Source organism: Lachnellula hyalina, assembly GCF_007821495.1.
Source record: "Lachnellula hyalina strain CBS 185.66 chromosome Unknown contig00041, whole genome shotgun sequence".
Lineage (NCBI taxonomy): Eukaryota > Fungi > Ascomycota > Leotiomycetes > Helotiales > Lachnaceae > Lachnellula > Lachnellula hyalina.
The window spans coordinates 20,171-39,100 of record NW_022157155.1 but is presented as its reverse complement, the minus strand read 5'-3'; the positions used below and the strand labels follow the sequence as shown (position 1 = coordinate 39,100).

Below are 18,930 nucleotides of genomic sequence, written 5' to 3'. Positions count from 1 at the left end.
ACTCGGTGTCCAATGAGAGCACGCAATTCGGGCAAGTCAGTACACAGTATTTATTGTTAGACCACCAACCCAAGCGTCATGGTCAAATATATGATATACTCTGAGTGAAGAAGACTGCCTCTTGTCTCAGCAGATGCCTAGAAGGACATACTGGAAGAGGCTCTGCACTTACCGATATTACCTTTCTGGATACCGGGTGGCGCCCGCCAAGGTCACCCCTCTGTGGAGTTTTTGATAAGCATCCTTGCTTAATTGGACACGTTGGAGCATGTGGGGAGCGCGTAAATATGTTGAGTGAAAACTGTTATTGGATGACAGATGTCCAACACACTCTACATACATAAGCACAGCACCTTGCCCTTTTCGTCACCGCAACCAAAACGACATATCCGACACTCCCTCTGCAAATAATTCAGAATCAAAACCCGCCCCGACGCCCGGCTTCGCGGTACTAAAAAGCTATTCGTCGCTGCCTCCCAATGCAAAACTGAGAACAAAAAACTATTCGATACGTCGAACGACAGCCATCAACAAGGCGAGGAGCCTGGAACTAATCTGTAAATGCCACGATATTCGGTACTCCCTCCATTGTGGTCCACTCAAAAATTTGGCCACGTGGTATCGCATTCTAACTCGAATTTGAAAAATTTCAGCCCCGGCGCTCCGCAAACTCATGTCAATAAAGACTTCATTGGTCTATCCAACATATCAGTTTCCCAAGGCTCGGAAACGGATCACCCGAGCTCAAGATCACCTCTTCCTGAAAAACGAAATCCTGTGGCAAGTGGGCATTTTCCTTGGAAGTCTCCAAAATGGGGTTGATTGTGGAATCAGTGGTCCTTGAATGCGGCATAGCTCTCACAGATGGCGCAATAGAAAGCAGAGAATGAAAAGAGATTCCCTGGTAGTTCCAGAACATGATCCAATAGAGGATGCACAAAGAGAGGGCAGGCCAAAGTGCACGGCGAACCAAATATATGTCGAAAGGCTCCTAACACTTACACAACTGCAACGTATAAATCTGCAAACATAACGCAGAAAACTCCATCAAGAACGATAGCGGGCGCTAACGCTTCTTTCCTGGATCTGCTTCTCGGTCGTAACGTATAATCGATCCAGATACTCCATGGCACTGGAATCTTTCAGGATCTTCGCGACTTGTATTCCAGCTGATATTAATTGGAGGATATTCCTGTCGTCTTTCAGAGGGCGAGATTGATGCTTGGCAGCATGCCGCATTTCCAAGGAATTTTCCAATATGGTAATGAATTGTTTGATCTGGCCATTGTAAAGCACCCTTGCCGGAATGCGTCTTTTGGTAGCAAGTCGTTTCAGGAGATATACCCACTCAGTCCACTCCCGGTCTTGGGGTCTTTCCACAGGTCTTAATTCTCCATTGGCTAGAGGTATTGGAAATTGATACTTGGCCACAAAATCAAAGGCGCATTGAGAAAGCCGGTCATTCACCCTGGTGAGAATATTATCCTGCTCGTGAACGATGAGATTGGTGGGGAGATGTGGCAGATCTCTCTCCTGCTGGGCGATGTATTCAGGAGGGGGTCGTTGCAAAAATTGATGGGGGCCGTCAAATTCATCCCGGTTAGATGGCCGTCTTTGCTGGGAATGCCCTTTGCTATCGGACTTGGACTTTCCGGAAGCTTTGCTTGATGATTCGGTCATATAATCTGCGGGACCTGGGGAAGAAACATAATCATCCAAATAACTCTCAGGGGAGACTCTGCCTTGAGGTTCCCAAGTTGAGGCTGAGCTGGTATATGACCCATACCCAGGTCCAGCAGATCCATAGATGGCTGATGATGGGCCGGCGTTGTAGCCGCTGGAAGTGTACGTCGAATCTGAACGTAGGAGAGAGGAGCCGGAGGAAATGGGGATCGGACTAAAACTTGAAGCTGGCACGTCCGTAGTGTACGAGGCGCTTCGAGATGGACCTTCAGTGTTTTGGCTTCAAGCTCTGGGCATAACAACCTTACCTCGACGTAGGGTAATATGATAAACTGTCATACGCAGTGCGAGTGACATCCGGATATGTAGAGCTTGCGACGGTTAGCCTTGGATCACAAATCCTGATCATCAGATTATTTCGTACCTTCTCGAGGAGTCCACAAACGAACTCGAGATGGGACGTCCGTGACCGTAGTCCGGTTGGACTTGAAGGCTTCTTCTTGCGGCCATCATTTCTAGGCAATTGTTTCCACGGCAAGAAGAATGAGAGAGCAAATGTACAACAAGACGAAAGGAAATCAAACAGATGGTTTTCTCCAATGGATTCTCGGTTGACGGGGAACTTATTCCTAAGGGTCAATGACGGGTCCTGGGTGGTTCTCCGAAGTAATGATGGGGTCTTGCCTAGGATGTCTGTACTGGATGGATAGTAAAACAAGGCGGTGGGCCGACCTGGGAAATTTTGAGTTCGCAAGGTAGTCGAGATCCTTTATGCTCTGGGATGGGATTGAAGCCGCTAATTTATAGTCAGCAATACAATGATCTGCCTCCTGGATCTATATACGCTATGGAAGCGCCAGCGTGAAGCTACGGGTAAGCTGCAAGTCTGGCAGCCGTGGCAGGGCGATCCAGGGAGGATCTCGAGTTCTGGCCAGGATATAAACAAACAAATGCAGGAAATGCTTCGTTTTGGATATTTGCCACTCTGCGAAGCTGGGCAAGTCAAAGGAATAATTCAAAACAAATGGGTGTGTGTAAATTATAATTTGGATTACTCGGCAACACAAAGGAGAGATCTTCTTGAGAACCTACTGTACTCGGCGATGTACTGTACTTGGGGGCATCAGGGTCTTTCCCTTCAGACGACGATGAGGCCCGCAGAGCGAGTGTTTGGAGTTGGGTTGCTTGTGGCTGCGTTCAGGCATTATTGGGCGAGATAGAATGATCGGAGCCTAACTCGTCAGGACGGAACGGCGCAGGCGGCTCCCTACAGCGAGCGATAGCTGTGATACAGACGGCGTGGCAGCGCTCTGGAACTCTGGAATAGTGGGAACCAGGGTGAATAGTACAAGGAAATACCTTGGGCCTCAGAGCCTGTACTTAGGCCGGTAAATGGGGTTGGGCAGGAACACGGACACGGTCAAGCCCAATCATCCAAATGTCATGCGTTCCTGCCCATCATGCTCGGCCAATAATACGAATATAGAATGGCTGAGACTGGGCGTGATGGTGATGGGGATGGTGATGATGAAGGGACTCATTCGTCTGGTCACTGGTGGTGCCGGCAATCGATACGCCAGCATGCGCGATGATGATGTTGGTGCTGGCAATCCCAGTTTGACATGGTCAGCCCTGTCTGTACTGTACTACTGCGGACTTGATGAGAGTAGAGTTTTGTATTCCTTCTTCGCGGGAACATGCAATATACGAAAGAAGTATTTGTATTTGTATTTGTATCTTCGACGAAGTTGTCCATGGGGAAACCCGATCAGAGAACTGCTCCACGGCGTCGCAACTTCCCCCAGACCGAATTCCTGGAATCCAGAACATCCAATTCCCACCAAGCCTTGTTCACTTCGATGACCCCACCATCCTTTGGAGTCTGCAATATGCATCGAATTCATGCCATCAACTATCGTGCGATGAGATTGATTGTACTGAAGAAAGTATGCAGGATAACACTAAGGGTCCTCGACATAAGAAGCGATGCCACCCCACGGATGTACCCTAGATTAGGTCTCGGATGCATCCCCCGGCAGGCTTTCTGTTCCCCAGTTGCCCTAACCAGTAGTCGAGTGGTACAATCGCACAAAGGTGTTTTTTCCAAGATTCCCGAGTTTAATCTGATGGCGAAGACATTTTGAGGGTTTGCAAAAGCATCATCATGCATATGGTTATATAACTCTCATTACACTTGTTTATGGCCCCGCATAGGAGAACAGCATCTTCTTGGCTCTTTGCTTACATAGATTTAGTCGTCAGAAAGAACTATCAGTACAGGTATATAGAGGTACATCAATGAGATGGGCACATCTTGACCAAAGGCTGCTGCACCCAAAAAAGAACATTCGTATGTACCGACGATCACTTTTGAAGCATCGATAAGGCATGAATTGATGCCACGATCCCCCCTTACAAGGACACGAGTGACAGACAGCTAGATTGGAGACAAAGGGTGGCACAGCCAACTCAGGCAAGATGTAAGAGACGCGAATGGACCTGAAGGCTGCGTTGTTGATGGACAAACAAGCAGTGTTACTGGCGGACGAGTGTAGTAAACTGGTTTGGTTCGACTCTACCCGGCCAATTTAGATGGCATGCGAAGTTGATGGGAAAAATGCATCCCATCGACGATGTTCAAACAGCAAGGCCGAGTGCGTCGTCAAGCCTCGGGTGGAGGGAGGTAAGGGCGTTCGCAAACTCTCAGGTATTACCCTGACGACAAAAGGTAGGTTGCGTTGGACTGTAATCGAAACGCCTAATCGTTGATTAAGTTTAGAGAAAAGAGGGAGGTAGGACCTTCGCAATGCTCAATTGTCACGATGCTATTGAGACTCTACTCGGCGTGCAATCACATTTTCGCAGAATTTGAACTACTTTGTGGAGCCTGAAGTCTCTATGCGTCGGGCGACTTATCCTTTGAGACGCGGACGGCTACATCGCACTCGAACACAGCTTGACCTTTTCACAAGGCTCTTTTTATGGCGCTTTGTTCATTCTAGACTATGAATACGTTATTAAATTTTACAAGAAACCTGTCTAGTTTGCTTCCCCCCTGAGAAACACAAGAGCTTCATCCACACCGACTAAGTCGCTCGAGTATGTGCCCAGAATCAGCAGCTCTTTCACCTGCCTCCTTCGTTGCAACATGCAGTGATATTGCAGAACTAGCCTTTCCCCCTAATTTTGCATCTCGAGGATATCATATCACGCCCAGTAATTCGGTCAGCTTGATGAGGTCCACTAACATTTTACAATGTACTCGGTCTTATCACTGCGCATCTCATCTCTGAAAATTTTCAGTGAAATGACTGATCGACCAATTTTAAATGTGATACCATGACTCTGAATCTGTGTCTTGTGCATGTTTGTTAGTGGATCAATACAATAGGAGTTAGGTAGAACAGCAATAAGATAGCACTGGAACGATTCGACAAAAAGCTTTAGAGTCGGAACTAAAATATAGCAATAGGAAGGGCAAAATTTAGCAGTTAGAGGGAGACACTAACCATGTAGTGGCGAGGTTCAGGGAAAACTTTTGCTTGATAAATTATGAGAACAAAATGTGTTCAACTCAATCTGGAATTTCTATCTCAATATGTGCTTTCCAATCATCCCTCATCACGAATATAATACAACTCTTTCCCAATGCCTCGATCCCAAACCTATACTATTAACTCAATTCAGAACTCTCCCTGCAACCGAAGCAGCACTCTTATCCTTGGTCTGAGTCTTCTTCAAATTCTTCCCCATCTGGATCTCACCCAACAACCCAGAAGGACGTCCAGCTCCAGCGGGCGCACCAGCACCAGCACCAGCAGTAGGCATAGGCGGAGGCGGCGGAGCAGGAGCACCAAATGGCATAGGCGGAGGAGGCGGGGCGCTCATGTTGGGCATAGGTGGTGGGGGAGGTGCACCACCGCTTGGCATTGGTGGAGGAGGTGGGGGAGCTCCAGGAGCTCCGAAGAAAGGCATGGCTGGTGGTGGAGGAGCGGCGGGAGAATCATGAGCTGGAGCAGGGCTTGTGGGTGTGGAGCCGGGGCCTGTTCCTGCTGCGGAGAGAGGACGGGCCGGACCCATAGTGCCGAACAGGATGGACGCCAATTGACGGGCGTTGCCTGCTCCAGGACCTTCCTCATCGGATGAATCGTCTTCTTTATCGGAACCGACGACGGACCAGTCATCTTCTTCTGGGCGGACACGGGATGGGCGGTTACCGGTAGGTTGAGTAGCGATGGGCTCAGGTGATTTTGCGACCTCTTGGGATGGTAGGCGGTGGAATGGGTTGTTGGAGACCGAGGATTGAGCGGCAGGGGATGGTCCCTCGCCGCCGGCCTGTGCAAGTTTCTTCAAGAATGGGTTCTTTGTTTCGGTATCTGCTGTTGGTGGGCTAGCAACTGGAAGGGGTATCGTCGCGGCTGGAGAGGGCACAGGGGGGACGAAAGCTGGTACTGGAGGTGTAGGCGGTGATATCTCCTTCCTGTCCAGCTCTTGACTGCCTTGGGTTGGCGTGGAAGCTTGTGGAGTAACTTGCTCTGGACCTTCATCCTCTGACGAGTCATCATCATCGTCAGCGTCCATAGCCTCCAACTGACGTTGCAATTCTCGTTCCCGAGCTTGAGCGGCCTCAATTTCAGCTCGCTGAGCAGCCAATCTGGCTTCGTTTTGTTTAGTCTCGGCGTGAGCTGCCTTCTTTCTTCGTTTCTCTTCTTCCTTCTTAATCTTGCCGGCTTTCACTTGGTCCTCGAGAGCCTTGAGACGAGCTTGCGAAGCTTGACGCTCTTTGTCGATCTCAGCTTCTTGGCGTTTTGCATCATCCCTGATAGTTTTAGCATATATAATATTCATCCATTTAGAACGACTTACTCGAGATCTTGTGTAGCGATAATTTGCGCCTTCTGCTCTTCTAGAACTCGCTGCTCTTCTTCAGCTTTGCGCTCACTGGCGTCGCTCTTAGCTGCCTTTCTTGACGGAGGTGGGGGTGGTTTCTTTGCAGTGCCTCTTGGTTCAGGGGCAGCTGGAGCGGGCGCTGGAGGTGGTATGCCCTGTTCCTCGTTAATCCTAGCTTGCCTCTCGGCCTCACGTCTAGCATCCTCTTCTTCTGCTTGTCGAAGTTTGGCAGCACGCTCGTTCTTCTCTCGGTCTAGCCTCTGCTGAGTCGACTCGCCTGGTTTGCTTGGTGCCTTGATACCAAGGGCAGCAAGACGTTCAGCCATGCGTTGCTCGGCTTGTTGCTTGATGTATGCGGCTCGATCCTCTGGGGTCTTGTACTGAGAGTAGGTACCGCCAGCGGCTGGTGCAGCAGCTGCAGGCTTCGCCGTACGTGGCTCACTGTGTGAAGCAGCGGGGCTTTCGTAGCGGGATGGCTCGGCACGTGGTGCATCTTGAGTGGTTCGGTTACGATCTTCTGTCCTGACCTTTGAAGACCTGCTAGATCTCTGAAGATCAAAGATGAATTCCTTGACCTCTTCCTCAACCCCAAGGCCATCCTCCCACCTTCGTCTCTCATGTTCACTCGTTGAGTCTTCAGATCCTTCCTTGAGACTATCCTCCAAACCGCGAGAGAAGTCCCGTACGCTATCCTCAACATCCTTGACCATGCGTTCATTGTTCTCTTTCTCATTTCGGATATTCGAATTCTCTTCTTCTAGACGTTTAGGCGCAGCGAAATCATCATCAGTACTTTCAATCTTTCTTCCAGTCAAAGCAGCAGTGCGCTGCTGCATCATCGCTTTGGCTTTTGCCTTGAGTCTATCCGCTTCGGTCACTGAGCCACCGGGTCCAGTGCCAACAATACTAGAGGCGCTACCTGGGTGAGCCTTCGAGTCTTTCAATCGGAATAGCTCCATTTTGGCGTCGGCAATGCTTCTTTCTGTTCTTCGCACCTGGGACGCAATCTCGGGTAGCTTGTCCGTCAAGACCTGCAATTGTCGCTTCAAAATACGACGCTCAGCGCCAGAATCGACGTTTCGCAACGAAGCATCAGGATGAGCGTCGATATCCTCCTGGATACGACGAATACGATTATACAGATCTTCAGCTTCACGTCGGTCCTTTCGATCAAGCAAATCATCCTCGTCGGCAGCATTCTCATCCTTGAAGTCGATTGCATCGAGCAGGACTTGCTTCTCGCGAATCTTCTTCCGGATTTGCTCTAATGATAGATCATCACTTGAGGTCGAAGATGGAGAAGATGGTCGTGGAGAACCAGATCCGCCCAGCCTCCGGCGAGCGCTAGATTTGTAACCAACATTATCATCGTTGTTTTTGAAGACCGTGGCATCCTTTCGGATAGATCTAGAAGCACCTGAGTCACCCCTGAAGGAATGGTTTTTGAGGTAGCTAACTCCAGTCTTCTGTGGCAAAAGACTCGCTCCAGAATTCTTACGGAAATCAGATTCTTGGTGAAGCAAACTTTTGACAGCCCCAATGGAATCATTGAAGTTTCGGGTAGAAGGCGGGATAAGCTCCGGGGGTAGCTGAGCTGGCAACGGATAATTATTGAGCTTCCGGTAGATCAAATGCATAGCGACCGCAAATTCGTCCATATTAAGTCGTCCCTTATTGCCGTGATCCGCCAATGTCCACACTCGCTCGAGATCAGGCTTGTTTAATCCACTTTGTCCAAAGACTTCAATGGCAACATCACCACCAATGAAGCCCTTATTGAATCCATCCCATGCTTTGAAGATATCATCATATCGTTGCTTTTCATCTTTAGTGACAGCCCAAGGAATGACTGCATTTCCCTGTAGACCAGATGTTGTAAAAGCACCTTGTTCACGGCCTTGCTGAGGCATCATCCTTGATTGCAAGAGATCGATGTTTGGTAAACCACTTGCAGGAGCATTGACTAATCCCCATTGTCCCGGGCGACCTGTAGGCTGACTATTCAACGGAGCAATCATGCCCATCCCAGTTTGTGCGGGAGAAAGGCCTTGGTTCGGGCTAAATCCAGTGGGCATGGGAGGCATAGGAGGACGGGGCCCTGTATAACCAGTTGTGGATGGATTCGGCATATTCTGAAATCCAGTCTGCTGTGGCTGCAATCCTCCTTGCTGACCTTGGTTAAAACCCGTTTGCATAGGCTGCTGGAAGCCAGTCTGTTGCTGTCCTTGAAAGCCACCAGAAAAGTTGTTCTGCTGGGCAGGGAAACCTGTCATCTGTGTCGTCAAAAGAGCTGAGTTTGACTGTATTGGTTGAGGCTGCTGAATTGTAGGCGGCGAAGCTACGTTCATTCGAGCATTAAAATCGGGTGCATTCGTCTGCTGCGAAAGGTCTGGTCCATTATCTGCGACGCCAAAATTGATTATATCCACCATGCTAGAAACCTCATTCTTGATATTTTCGGGAAGAACGGAGGGCAAAGGCTTGCCATTAAGCTTCAGGTTGCAAAGATACATTGCGAGTGCGAATTCGGGAAAATGCAGTTGTCCGGCTCTGGTGGTATCTGCAAGTGTCCTGGAACAATCGTTAGCAACTAACCCACACTGTAAATCCTTGGAAGTCTATCCTACCATATTTGAGACAAGTAATTGCCATCCAGCTTCGATCGTAGTAATAAATCCCGCGACTTATCTCCCGAAAGCGTTTGCCCATCCCCAACCGCAGACTTGAACAGAGTCTCAAACTTTGCCTGGTCATGCGCAGTGATGAACGACAGCCTGATATTTGGTATCCTCGCACCGGTCTTTGCTTTCGACACCCTACGTCCTCTGGCCGGAGCCGATGGTGTTGTCTTGAAGCTATCGGCCATCGCTGAGAAACCCGTAGGCTGAGGTTGTTGAACTGGAGCTGCTGGAGGCTGCGGCGGTTGCTGGTTCTGGAACTGCTGAGGAATCGGTGGCATTGGAGGAGCTCCCGTTTGGAATTGCTGGGGGATCTGTGGTACTGGGGGGCTCCTGTCTGAAAGCTCTGTTGCTGCGGAGCACTGAACGGCGAAGCCTGCCCTGTGTAGCCCGTCTGTTGCGGTTGCATGGGTTGAGCTTGAGGTTGAGGTTGGAAACCTGTTGGCTGACTCTGCACAGGGTAGCCCGTATAGTTCTGCTGTAATGGAGCAGCTCCATAGCCGGTAGGATTGGGGTTGAGAAAGCCACCTTGTTGCTGCTGCTGTTGACCCGGCTGCTGGAATTGCTGGGGCCCTCCTGGCCGCCCGCTCTGGCCGCTCAGGTAGGAGTTAGACCCCGAGAACATGATGGGGTTGTGGATGCGTATTAACAAGAATGCGAAGAGGAAAGGCAGGTAATTAGATGGGAAATGGAAATGCTGCGGATAGACGGTCGTCAAACGCGTAAATGACGACGCTAGTAAAGTAGGAGCCTCAGCTCAGACTCGATCGGATCGTCAGACGCGGGCTGGCTTTTCCTACAGGGTTGGGGACGTAACAAAGAAAATCTTAATATAACGACGTTGACTTGGGATTTAGCCTATGGCTAAATTTACTACATCATTTGATTTCACATTCAATAACAAAACTTCATTAGAACTCTAGAACATGATTCGTTATAAAGTAGCAGCTTCATTTTCCGCATCACATGACGCCGAATTGCCCCCTTGATAGCTCTAGACATAGAATAAATTTATACAGTCTTTCCAGGTGCTTCCTCAGGTTTCCACTTTATTACACGGGCAGATCTCATGCAACATTATCGTAACAATTGGCCAATCCTCGTCGTCTCTCCTGTCCCCACCTGGTTTAGCGCGGAAGCGACCTTCTCCTACTCACCCGACAACATTCTTTGCGTGGGTGGCCGTCAGGTCAACCTTGCTTGCAGCTAGAGCACCCGAGAGGGAGAACTGAGATTGGATACCCTCGACTCTGTGGGTGGAGTTGATATTCTTGACAAGAGTGATTTGGTAGCAGGTTGCGGAGCCTTGGCGGGAGATAATGGTAGAGTAGGCAAGGAAGAATTCCCAAATCTATAGTCGTAAGCACAAATATCAATTAAAGGTGACTGGAAAACTTACTCTGTACCATCTGTTGCCATACTTGGCCTTGACCTTGTCGCTGTTGCCGATCCAGTTCCTATACCATCTCCACAACGTAGCAGAGTAGTGAACACCGATAGTATCAACGTTCTTGACTTCGAAACCAGCGCTTTCTAACGAGTTCACGTAGTTGTTCAGAGGAGTAGATGCGTCGGCACCGGGAAAGATGTATTTGTTCATGAAAAGACCCCAAATGAGATCCTCATATTGCCAAGTCTTTCTGAGACCAGCGACCTGAAGGAAGAACACGCCATCATCGGTCATCATCTCATTACACTGTTTCAAAAAGCTCGTCAAGTGTCGGATACCAACGTGCTCAGCCATCTCGAGACAGGTGATCTTGTCGTATTTGCTTTCTGGGACAGGGATATCGCGGTAGTCCATGCAGAGAATCTTGCTTTGCTCTTCTGGGATGCCAGCTTTTCGGAGGCCATTGTTACCCCATGCAGTCTGGTTACGACCAAGAGTGATACCAGTGGCTTGGGCGCCGAAGTGAACACTTGCAAATTTGGCAAGGGTTCCCCATCCACAACCAATATCCAAAAGCTTCTCGTCCTTCTTGAGAGAAATCTTCTCACATACAATGGCCATCTTGTTATCTTGCAGTTGTTCGAGAGTTTCCTCCTTGTTGATATCGGAAATGACACCGGAAGTGTAGATCATGCGTGGGCCGAGGAACCAGCCGTAGAAATCATCACCTCGGTCGTAATGGTCACGGACCTGCTCCTCATCTGCGATACACATTAGAAAATATCAAGAGAGATGCGATGGACTGTTTGTACCTTGGGATCGGGTGTGCATGACAACTTCGGGTGCGAAGACGAAAAAGACATATTTGAACAGGGTCATGGTGAATTGGAAGCTTGCCCAGTCATGTCTGTACTCCATGACTTCCAAGCAGTCCCCATTGAAGTCCACATCGCCAGCAAAATACATGGAGTAGAAAGTCTCCAGGGGAATTTTGTTGGAGCCTCTGTATTTGAGCTTATCGGCCTCATTTTTGAAAGTAAGGTAATACTCCACAGGGCGACCTGGTAACTTGACCTTGTCATTTTTGCGGGGAGAGAAGGACGAAGCGAGATACCAGAAGGAAACCAGGATTGGGATCGAGGTAAAGAGACCGAAGAAGATGGTGGTCTTCAGCCCGCCGCCGAGCTTCCATGACAGGTATGTGGGGACGAAGGCAAGAAGGGAGAAGAGGATGGTGTTGGAAAAGCTTTCGGAGCCGGGGCCGTCTGCTGGGAGAGGAGCATTCTTGATTGCCGGATACTATTAAGAGTGTAAGATAGAAGCCAATTGATGTCAGCGGAATGGCTCAAAGCCATGATAAATGCGGTGAGGATAATACTACTTACGGAGGTTGTCCTGACACCACACTCCTCGAATTTCTCGAATGTGGGCGTGGGAGCTTTGGGAGTTTCAATGAACTCGAACTCGCTCTCAGAGCCATTGGTACTCTGGGGATTGGAAGCCATGGTTGTTGCAAGCTCCTCGAATGGAATGGAGGAGAGAATCTCAAGACCACGAGATTTTTTGTCTTGGGCGTGCGTGTGTTTAATTGTAACTAATAAACGGAGCTTGGTTCGGTAAGTGGCCCGTGAGAGAGAACTCGGCTGGGGCTGGCTGGATTCGTAAGGAGCGAGCTTCCCCTGCATTTTTGTCTCAAGCCAAGCCAAGCTCAAGGGGCAACGCAACCAACGCCCCTTGCCGTTCTCAAATGTGCCGAGAAGCGGCTGATTCACGTCGAAGCAATGCACTGCCGATCAAAAAAGACGGTGAGGAGTGAGATCCGATCCGGATACATCCCTTCACTTCACTTCACTGCCCAACCTCTCTCTCTCGGAGTCAAAGCGGATAAGTAAGTATACATACATACATTACATACAAGTCAGAAAGAAGTGTCGAAAGTCTAGTAGTCTTCGCTAGTCCTCTTTTCCTCCTTTTTCCTCACGTAATCCATATCCGACAACAGACAGACAGACTCCGCACCCGTCCATCATGACTACGCAACTCCCACTCCCCACCCCTCAACAGCGAGAAGATGTTGCAGCTCGCCTTGAAGGTATAATCGAGTATGTTTGACAACTCACCATGCTTCTATGTCCCAGAAAAGGGAATTCTATATCTATTAACGAAACTAGTGCACTCATTGAACATCCCAAATGGGAGAACCCCCCAAACAAAAATCCAACTCTTTACCATGTATGGGACTTTGTCATGCGTTCCAAATACATGCTGAGTGAGTACGAAAATGTTAAAAATGGGAAATCCGTCCAGTATCCTAGTCAATTCGGTGGTGCAGTCGGTAAGCTAAACACCATCCCGTTCATCCCTATCACCATCCTCATACTATCCATTGATACTGATGAAGCAAAGGATCCGGTGATCAAGCAGCACTCGGTGTATTCCAAGATGTCTGCAGCCGCACCATGATGCTGGGTCTCTTGGTCAATGATACCAGTGGCAAAACTGCCATGCTGACTGGCAATGCTGGTCCGCCACTCGATTTTGGCCAGAAAGTTAAGGATGCGGTGAAAGCCTTGGAAACTGCCTGTCCCAAATGATGCTATCATGGCTGGAATGATGAAATAATCTATCATTCGGATTGAGACTAAAACATGGGAGAATTATTAACTTTGGCGCGTGGATTTTGGTTGTGGTGCTCCCGAGGCTGAAGCAGAGCATTTGTAAGATGGCTTTCCATTATGCTAAGCTAGGTAGGCATCTATTCAAGGGTTCAGAAGGCTGGCGGTAGCGTCAGGGGCAGCTGATGAGGCTGATCACGTGTTATGCATAGTCGTTTCGAAGCTACTCAGCGGGGCTATTTGGAAAATAACACATATAAATGTGCAACGTAGAACTATTCCAAGATGTGTCATTGTAATGCTTCCTTTTGGATATGTTTCAAAAAGGGGGCAAGATACAATATATAACGACTTGGATTTGACATTCCCGAACACCTCAACTCAGCATTCTTAGAGGTGTTGCTTGAATCCAGCCGCATATCCTAAATACCATTTCCTAACATCAAGAGGTTGGTCCTACTCTGTAGCTCGATCAGCAGCGAGTCGTTACGCCCAAAGTCTGATACCACAAGAAGACGAACCAAGTCCTAGCTGTTGACTGTAGCTCGAGTTGCCAAGTCATTTCCTGTGCATGCGGGAATTGCCGAGCTTCGATAGATGATATGGGGGCTGACGAGACGAGCTCTCGAGCGGCACTGGTCGATATCTTCTGCCTCTCACCCATTTCGAGTTCGTTGAAGAGAGCAAAACCATAGTTTCGAATCAGGGTTTCGAATTATGACTACACTCCACACTCATCCAGGATCGTTACGAAAGAGCAAGGAATGCGTAATGAGCAAGCCAAGCATGCGATCTAGACACTATGAAAGTCGCACTTTATCCCTTCTTCGGCCCCACAAAATGCTGAACCGTTTGCTTTAGAAGTCGAGCGTTCTCACAGATCCTGCGATAGCCTGTTTCGTTCCACTCTTTGTTAGGATCGAAAACCCATCTTCTCAGGTCTATATTTGTATTGAACCTCTTTGCGCTGAACCTAACGTCAAAAACGCATGTACAGTCAGTAATACTTCTCTAGGAGATTAATTATAGCTCGAGATATCAACTTACCACTCACGGAGCTCGATCCTGAGAGAGAATTCTCGACCCAAGTCCAGCTTCATTCCAGTAAGTGTTGGATCATTCGCCGCAAATTCTAGCGCGAACGAAATATCTTGCCATGCAAATCCATGGCCAGTTCTACCCTCGCCCTCGAGGCTTTTGTCCAAGAACGGAAGGTGCCAATATGACCATCGCAGCAGGAAAGCATGTATCATCTCGTGCAATAGCGTTGAAGCATAATCCCACCAGATTGCCAAGCTATTTCCAGCTTCTTCGTAAGCCAGCATCCTGATGATGATTTGCCCCTTGCCTGTCATTTTTGAAAATCCACTGTATTGCTTGTTTCTCCAGTCGTGGTCTGAATATTCAATGTAGCAATACTTTCTTAGACTTTTGAAGAAGAATAACTCGTCGAAAATGAAGAAGAATTTGGTAATAAATTCTTCTTTCGGATGATGGTGATTGGGGATTTTGGAAAATAATCTAAGAGCATTGCGCTGGTCGCTATCAAGATGGGAACGTCGGTTTCTTGAGTGAAGGACGAGCATATTCACAAGCTCTTCTGGTTGGTGCCCGCTGGCCCGTAGACGCGGTGTTAAAGATGGCCTTATTGGGAGCTTATGTTCAACTTGAACAGACATTGTTGTGGATAGTAGAGATCAAGTGCGTGTGGAAAAGTTAGAAAATACACACTAAATCTATAATCATAGACTTGGTAATCAAGGAGGATAGTGATTGGAAGTCGACAAATGAGATTATAATCACGTTTGAATCACTGGCATTGCCTCCCCCATCTCCCATAAAAAGCATGGATAGTCATTGTATCCAGTGCTACGAATCATCCAAGGCGTGTGAAACTTCATTCAAGACCGAGCTCGTTCTCGATTTATCAAATTCCAAGAACTTGCCATGTTCAAGAGAAACTCCAGGCTCAAAGAAGGTCCCGTCTTTAAACAAATCGCAAAAAGTCCTCCTCCATCCTCCGCCGTGGCCAGTGATACCAGCTTCTTCGATTCTCTTCGCTTCTTGAAAATTATGGCACATTTAGATCTTCAGAAAGGCGTGTACCATCATGCGAAAAGCGATACCGAGATATTTCTGCATCCAGTTCTTAGCATCATCGACTTCAATTGATATCCCCCTCAGCAGGCGGCCAAATATGGATTCGCACAGGATCACCCACCACCCGACGACGTGACTCCACCGCCAGCTTCCTCACAGGTTAATGGCACATGTGTAGTAAAATAACGCATCGGGTGTCTGGCTTACGACAGAAACATGTTGTCGAGTATCTTGAAACAACAACTCAGCTTGTAATCGCGAGCCAGCATGTCTGTACTGTCAATTAGCTCTTAGAATTCGGTAAAGCTCATTTCATAATCAAGGAGGCTTTAAGTTGCAGACCTGACTACTTTTTCAACTAAATTGCTGCAGGAATGACTTCCTAGTGTCGGGTCCGAACCGTCATTCTCATTTGAGGGGAAGATTAAAGCCACTTGGGAGATCTAACTGTTTGTAGGAGATGTTGGCGAGATGAGCGATCACAAATTGGCAAAAAGTAAATACCGCCGCAAAGTGATTCATAGTGCCACATTACATGGACTCAGCTGGATGTCTTCAACTTTGACGATAAGTAAACGTGTTCTTTCGATTGCGTACATTCAGTTGATACTGGAGGGGTTTATGCGGAACTACCGACACACAAGCAAAACAATGAGTTGCTCAAAGCAACATGTCTCCCGCTTCGAGAATATCATGTATGTAAACTTCCTGATAGGCACCCCCTTTCCTCCTCTATAATACAAGGCCCGCTTATATCAGACCTCAATGCCACCTCCCGATCCAGCAGGTACATGAGCTTCTCAAGACACATATGTGAGGTACTGATTGAACGTGGATCAGCTTTCTGGTACGATCTGGAAGCAAGCCTTGATAAGGAGACATCGTTTGTGGAGACTACCTTGCTGGTTCCTGATTCTACTAGCACCTGTTCCCCTGTATAGGCAGTTCCGATTGTAAGTCCATATCTCTACTTTCCTCTTCATCCTTCCGAGTTTCAAGATCCCCGATTTGGGAACCATTTGTCCTCCAAATGTTGCGGAACACTGGAACGAACACCGTCGGCGTTGAGTTCCTTGTCGAGTGACGCCCCTCTGTTGAGTCTCACCTTTAGATTTAAGAATGAGGGATCTCGAGCAGCTTTCTCAACAGCGCAAGTCACATCCTGGAAGGCAAACCCGGAACCGGTCAATCCCAGATTCTCCAGCTGACCTCGACATTCGAAATCGGTGCATGTGTAAATGTCCAGAAAAGCGTGACACATTTCACGCAGAACGTTGCCTATGTGGTCTAAGAATTAATCACTCTAGTTAGTCACTTTGTTTTCTCAGACAGTAGATGGCTGGTGTCGAGAACAATCACGTATCTCAACCCAGAATCAGGCTTTATTCTACCAGGAACACTTCACTTACGAAGTATGCGTTGCCGTCTCGTTTCAAAAAAGTCCTCTGGAGGGATAAAAAACGAGATGCTCGCTGTTAGACTCTTGTCGCCGTCCTTATCCGTCAATATCTCCGACTCGCTGATTGCCCACACGTCCTCATCGATATGATCACGCTTTGGAGCGATCTTGGGGCATGTGACCGAAGAGACTACAGAAATCCAAGTCAGCATCCATTCTTCAAGACGTAGAAGCAATGTGACCAGAGTTTTCCAGCATTTCAGGATTCTCGGAGTTCCAAAAGCATGGCTTATGTGCCTGCTGACTTCTGGAAACACCCTAGGAGGGAAAAGGATATACACCCTGGCCAACTTACGAGCGCCGCCGAAGAACATGATGTCGAAGAATCCAAAGTACGTAGTGATGATATCTCCTTCGGGATAATTCTGGCGATTAGAGGAGCTGTAGATAGGGTAGTTCAAGCCATCCTTGAAGTCCCTATATGCGCGTCGTTGTCTTGAGCTCATTTCGTGAGAGGTGCGGCGGCTGGCATTCATCTCGACGAACTGTGCTAGATCTGTAGCATAATGCCTCCCTATGCAGAGGTTCTTAATACGTTTGTGGGTATGAGTGCTGCTCATGGCGGGTGGTAGACAGGTCTGTGGTTTGCGTTCGAGGTTGAAGATACTTGAAACTCTGATGTTACAATAAATGAGGAAACGATGCAGATCTTATCCGCCAGTTGGTAGAAGACCAAGACCAAGACATTCACCATTTCGTCATAAATTGCATAGACATTTACGATTCACACCAATATTGTGTGAATCTAAAGGCTTCCACGAATCTTCATCCCATGCTTGCAGGAATAGGCAACAAAACGCCGAATATGAAATCCAGTCGGTGACAGAGAAAGGGGTACAGAGTAAGTTCAAGTTTGCGTGAGTAGTGTGACTGGAAAGTTGCACCCCCAAAAGTGCAGAATACAGAAGTCGAGATGGACAGGGACAGCATGCAATTATAGGATCAACAAACGGAAATTTCGATCACCGCGGGGTAGTTTCTGTCAAGGGCCCCTGAGATGAGTACCTGAAGAATTTAAATTACTCAATCTACTGTATCATGCGAAACGTGTTAGCGATCTGACGTAGGTAACCAGGGATGGGAATCCACATACTTTCTATCTTGCAAGGAGATCAGGAACATGTGTAGAAGTACCTAAGTGGCATATCATACGCAGCTCCAAAATAAGGAGAGATCACGATTCTTTATGCCGCAAAATAGAAATACATTAATTGATGGTACACCACACTGTCCATTATTCCATGCTACAGGGATCATTTTAACCAAAACTCTTAATTTTCTTCTGCACCTTCAGTCTTCGGAACACAAAGTACCAGACAACGCCACTGAGTATTTGCACACTAGCACTTACGAGGGCAAGATGCCATGAAGAGGACTGTACAAAGCGTTAGTCCTGGTTTCAAGGGTGGTATGGGGAATTTAATTCGTACTCCTCTGGCACAAACTTTGTTGAAATGCACCACATTGTCAAAGCTAGGCTGTATATTCTCAGCCAAAGGAGAACATGCCCAACCCCAAAGGTCCTTTCCTGTTTTACCCACACGGTACAGAATAGCGACGATTATCCAAATGATAATATGGGTTATTTCTATGATCACACTCGCAACGGTCTGTACGGAGCTAATCGCATTGGCCTTTTTTATGCTTATAAGATAGGCGATAACGATCATGAGCCCCAGTATGGCGGTAATGGCTGAGATTACCAGCAACATAATAGTAGGCCAGAGAGATGTTTCCGTCGCCCAAGGCTTTCGACCGTCACGTTGAGTATTGCGTGTCTTGAGGTAAGTAGCAAATGTTACGGCTTCTTGGGAAGCTGTGACGATGGCGATTGCCGTTGCAGCGAGCCGGGAAACGAATCGTAGAATTCTGATAGTAGTCTTGAGTTTCTGTGGAAAAATTAAGACTTAGCCTTCGGATCTGAGGAAGGAGAAAGCTACGTCCGGAGATACTTACCACATCTTCCTTCCGAGTTTCATGGAATTGAGGATGATTAGCACCTTCGACGGCCGAGTAAGTATTGAACTGGAATTGTCGTTCATCAATGACTTCCCCCTCTGACCGCGGCCCGAGAGGCTGGTAGGAAGCGCTTGGTTGGGCGTTGAACTTATGCAT

General features: G+C 48.0%; 5 protein-coding genes across 5 annotated transcripts; 1 reads left to right on the top strand and 4 right to left on the bottom strand.

Moving 5' to 3' along the window:
- Nucleotides 1–1,047: 1,047 nt before the first annotated feature.
- Nucleotides 1,048–2,193, bottom strand: LHYA1_G003076 (uncharacterized protein; the record flags this gene model as incomplete). Its single annotated transcript, XM_031148050.1, has 3 exons — nucleotides 1,048–1,936; nucleotides 1,992–2,054; nucleotides 2,108–2,193. 3 exons carry the CDS (start codon nucleotides 2,191–2,193, stop codon nucleotides 1,048–1,050), a joined length of 1,038 nt encoding a protein of 345 aa, XP_031006648.1.
- A 3,168-nt stretch (nucleotides 2,194–5,361) lies between these two features.
- pan1 (Actin cytoskeleton-regulatory complex protein) lies at nucleotides 5,362–9,876 on the bottom strand (the record flags this gene model as incomplete). The annotated part of the gene is given in 4 exon segments (XM_031148049.1): nucleotides 5,362–6,502; nucleotides 6,550–9,144; nucleotides 9,201–9,603; nucleotides 9,615–9,876. The coding sequence occupies 4 exon segments, from the start codon at nucleotides 9,874–9,876 to the stop codon at nucleotides 5,362–5,364; spliced, it is 4,401 nt and encodes a 1,466-aa protein (XP_031006647.1).
- Nucleotides 9,877–10,404: 528 nt separating this feature from the next.
- On the bottom strand, nucleotides 10,405–12,146 carry MT2_0 (Sphingolipid C9-methyltransferase; the record flags this gene model as incomplete). The annotated part of the gene is made up of 4 exons (XM_031148048.1): nucleotides 10,405–10,602; nucleotides 10,651–11,402; nucleotides 11,454–11,940; nucleotides 12,027–12,146. 4 exons carry the CDS (start codon nucleotides 12,144–12,146, stop codon nucleotides 10,405–10,407), a joined length of 1,557 nt encoding a protein of 518 aa, XP_031006646.1.
- A 523-nt stretch (nucleotides 12,147–12,669) lies between these two features.
- LHYA1_G003073 (uncharacterized protein) lies at nucleotides 12,670–13,235 on the top strand (the record flags this gene model as incomplete). Its single annotated transcript, XM_031148047.1, has 3 exons — nucleotides 12,670–12,743; nucleotides 12,813–12,976; nucleotides 13,048–13,235. The coding sequence occupies 3 exons, from the start codon at nucleotides 12,670–12,672 to the stop codon at nucleotides 13,233–13,235; spliced, it is 426 nt and encodes a 141-aa protein (XP_031006610.1).
- A 4,838-nt stretch (nucleotides 13,236–18,073) lies between these two features.
- On the bottom strand, nucleotides 18,074–18,930 carry LHYA1_G003072 (uncharacterized protein; the record flags this gene model as incomplete). Its single annotated transcript, XM_031148046.1, has 3 exons — nucleotides 18,074–18,190; nucleotides 18,246–18,704; nucleotides 18,772–18,930. 3 exons carry the CDS (start codon nucleotides 18,928–18,930, stop codon nucleotides 18,074–18,076), a joined length of 735 nt encoding a protein of 244 aa, XP_031006652.1.